The 4026-nt window shown below is 39.9% G+C and overlaps 1 protein-coding gene across 1 annotated transcript in view; it reads right to left on the minus strand.

Annotated features, from left to right (window-relative positions):
- xrn2 (5'-3' exoribonuclease 2) overlaps window positions 1-4026 on the minus strand; it is a gene marked incomplete in the record, with an annotated part of 37388 nt that overhangs the window by 17217 nt on the left and 16145 nt on the right. Inside the window, 3 exon segments of the mRNA XM_037981617.1 lie at window positions 241-313; window positions 427-516; window positions 627-734. Of these exon segments, the coding sequence (XP_037837545.1) occupies window positions 241-313; window positions 427-516; window positions 627-734 (271 nt within the window).

Consider the following 4026-nt stretch of genomic DNA (forward strand, 5'->3'; position numbering starts at 1 on the left):
TCTAAAAATCCATACAGTACTTATTTCTATCATTTTATCAGTGATCCCACTGTGGGACTGAGCAAATAAGTACAAGTTTAACCTCTTTAATGATCTGTCAAAAATGGACAGAAGAAAAAACTGATATGTTTATGAATCATTCAAGTTATATGTAACTGGCTTGTTGTTGTGAGCAGTGGATGTTTTATATCAAAAATAATTAGTTTTATAGCTGAAGTTCTTCAGAAGAGGCGGGCTCACCCTGCCAGGCGTATTTCTTCCCGTTGAGATCAATGGCGAAGTCATCAGGGTAAAAATCGATGATGGAAGAATCCTGAATCCAAGAAATATTCGAAGGAAACTTAAAATCCCATTCAACGATGATGCAGCAGTTCATTTTATTCTACTCGGTGGCTGCGAGGCTTTGGTTTGGTTGGTACGACTCACCGGGCTGACCATCAGGTTCCTCCATGTCGTCGGCAGGAAGTTACCACTTGCAGCAGGAAACACTCCCATCAGCTGCTCCAGAGGCTTAAACTGCACCAAACAAACGGGTCTTTAATCCTGCTGTATTTTTAGATCCAACAATAATTTAATAATGTGCACACTCAACAACTACAAACAGAACCAGAACTAATAGTTCTTACTGGTTTAGTGTCCTTCTCAAACTCGGAGAACATCCCTTTGATGTCTCTGAAGTCCGAGGCAAACGGAGCGTAGTGGAACGGGAAGTACCACTTCCAGGAGGCACAGCCCTGAAATCAGCACAAAAACCCAAATAACTTTAACCCCAAACCTGTGTTTCTTTATTCGTAAACAAGTTTTTAATCCCAAACTCTTGTCTCTTTAGTCTCAAACCTGTCTCTTTTTATGAGCTACACAAGTTTCACCAACAGATAAAACACTAAAACGTTTGACGAAATATAACCTCCATCACTTTCAGTAAACAGGAACTTTTAAGCAATAATCATTCAAATTTCCCACAAAAAGTTGGTGAATGATAAAAAAATAACCACATTACAATTTATACCTGTTAAAAGCTGAGAGTAAACATGACTCCCAGATTTTTTTAATTGAAATGTGAAATAAAACAAGAACCAGGACTTGAGGAAGAAATTTACTGAACTGTGTTAGTTCAAAAATAGCTTCAGTTAGTAATGAAAATAATCTTGTTCAGTAACCAAGTTTTAAGTTTGTCGAATGGCAGCTGATAGGTCAGCTCTGCTGGATGGAGCTTTTGGTTTCTCTATTTTGACCAAGGAAATTCATTTTCTCTAGACGCCCATTAAGGTCTTCAAGTTGTTCGCAGTGGGAGACCCGACCAGGGACCAACAACCTGGACAATACAGGCCTCAGGATCATGGGGATACTCAAACCCTTCCTCCACATTTCAGCAGCAGGGAAGTCATGGAGAGGAGGGGGTCGGGTTTAGGACCTCAGGGTCCTTTCTTTGCCTTTTTGCAGAGGATGTGGTTCTGTTGGCATCTTTAGACCTTGGCACTGGGGCGGTTTAAAGTCCAGATGAGAGTCTGAGGACAGGAAGAAGGTAGAAGGCACCCTTTGGGTCAGGGATGAGTCTAACTCAAGCAAAGGAGTTTGGGATCTAGGAGTCTTATTCCTGAGGGATAGGACGATGGTCCGACAGATCAGGGCCTTGTCTGCAGCGATTACTGGTTACATCCTAACCCTCATCAGGGGTCAGGAGGTTTGGATCAGGACTGAAAGAACCAGATCCTGGATCCAGGAGTGGACAGGCTCAGCCTTAGAGAAAAGATAAGGAGCTCCATCATTCAGAGTCGCTGCTCCTCATCGAAAGGAGTGAGCCGAGGAGGTTATGATTAGGATGCTTCCTGGGAGGAGACTCTGGGGCAGACCCAGAACCTTTTGAAGGGATTACAACTTCTCTGTGGTCTGGGAACACCTCAGGATCCTCCAGGGGGAGCTGGAGAGGGTCTCAGGGGAGAGGGAGGTCAGTTGTAGTTGTTTCTGTGAAGATGGAGGCAGGTGATGGACTATCATTCAACAAACATCCACGCTGATGGTTCAGGTTTTAGATCCAGTTGATAGAACAACCATCATGTTTCTCTACGCGTTTCATAAACTCCAGTTTTATAATTCTTTCATCGTTTCAGCTGACTGTACTCTGGTTTCCTGTCATTTTGTTGCAGCAACTTGTTGTCTGGCAGATCACATGTTAACCAAACACATTTCAATGACAGATTTCTAGAAAAAAGAAAAAAATGTGTTTCCTTATTTTTCCTGTTTGATCTGAAAAAAAAATTGCTTCAATGACAACAAATGAATTTTTAAATTTACCTGTATCTGTTTAAAAAAGCTGATGTATGTTTGTAAACAGAATAGTTCTGACTTCATATCTCTGCTTATGTCTTTTCTTTTTTGTCAAAAGTCGTAAAAAAAATAAAGATATATAATAGGATTTCAGGAGAGAGTTTATGGTTTTTTAAAAAATGTGAAGTAATTTCACATCCGAGACTGAAAATCATGAGAAAATTCACAAAATGAATTATGGTTTCTGATTTTAGGTTTGTTGCATTTTTCTTTTTGCTGCAGAACATTTTAGATGCAACAAAGAAATAATAAAACACTAAATAAAATTAGAAAGATAAAAAACAAATCGCCCTTCTTGGAGAAAGGTTTGCTGTCGTAAAAACAAAAAAATAACAACTAAAGTCAACTCGCGGCATTTAAAAGCCTGGAATCCAGACCAGAAGCTGAATTTATCTGCTCAGAACTAAAGTTGCTGCTTTTCTTTCAAACCCCAACATCATTTATCGAACCGAGCAAAAAGCCTGCGTGTTTCCTGAAGAGAGGAACGAGTTGTTTTCAAAATGTTTGTGGACAAAGGCAGAGGGGACAAAAAGAAACCCACCCTGTAGATATCGGACCACTTATCCTCCCAGAACAAACAGAACGACCTTCACTTCCCACAATCCTGCGCTCCGAGCCTCTCTGTGATTAAGGAGCTCATTCACATGATAATACGTCCGTTAGCATAACAAAGGAAGGACGGACTCTCGTCACACACTTACATTTATGGAAACATGACGAACTAGAGCAGGATTCATGTGTGACAGGTCAAAGGTCACGCACAGCAACAATCCCTTTAAAGTCTAGTTTCTGGAGTCAAACAACAACAAAAGATTTCTTATAAAAACATGATTAAAACATGGGACAAGATTCATGGTTTCATGGAATTACATCTCTAAAATTTCAAAAATGAATGTCGAGCTCATGTGATAAAACTAAAACCTTTCTACCAACACAGCAGCAACCCATAACTTTCTTCTCTAAACCCCAACAGGAATTTAGGAACCCCTCTTCAAAACTCTTATTATGAAGAGTACCTGTGAGCTTTATTTTGAAACTCTTCCTGGTCCTCCGACCCTCTGACTGAATCCTCCTGAACATCAACGCTCCGATTAGAGACGACATAAAGGATGTATGGGGGCGGCCATGATGGAAACACAGGAGGGAGAAAAGCATGCTGGGTAATACAGCTGCTGAGGAGCTGGTAGCTGGGTTTTACTCGCTTGTCTATGGGGGCTTTTTTCCGTTTTTACTGAATCCTTCATGGGAGATCTGCCAACAGAAGTCAGAACTCACCGCTCCTGATCGGGTCGCACCATTTGGAGGATTCTTGTTTTTACGAAGCTATCAGAGGAGCAGTGAACCAAAATTTGTGAGAAATCTGAAGATTCAAGAAAAGTTTATTCAGTACTTACTGACTAACATTATTTCATAATATTCCTTTAAACCCGGTTTTAAATGATCCAGAAATTGTTCTGTTTAACTTATTACAATCAAATCAAATCTCTCAACTGATTTTTATTCATCTTTGTTAAGCTTTACTAATTTCACAAAGGATTTCTTCATTTTATTTGGGGGTGGGGGTGACAGATTTTTATCTTCTACTTGATCTTTATCAACTTTCAGTACAAAAATAAAATAAACTGAAAAAATAATAAAAATAGGTCACAACGACCTAATCCAGAGTACATCTGGAGGTAAACGACGACCTAATCCAGA

Source organism: Kryptolebias marmoratus, linkage group LG19, assembly GCF_001649575.2.
Source record: "Kryptolebias marmoratus isolate JLee-2015 linkage group LG19, ASM164957v2, whole genome shotgun sequence".
Taxonomy (NCBI): Eukaryota; Metazoa; Chordata; class Actinopteri; order Cyprinodontiformes; family Rivulidae; genus Kryptolebias; species Kryptolebias marmoratus.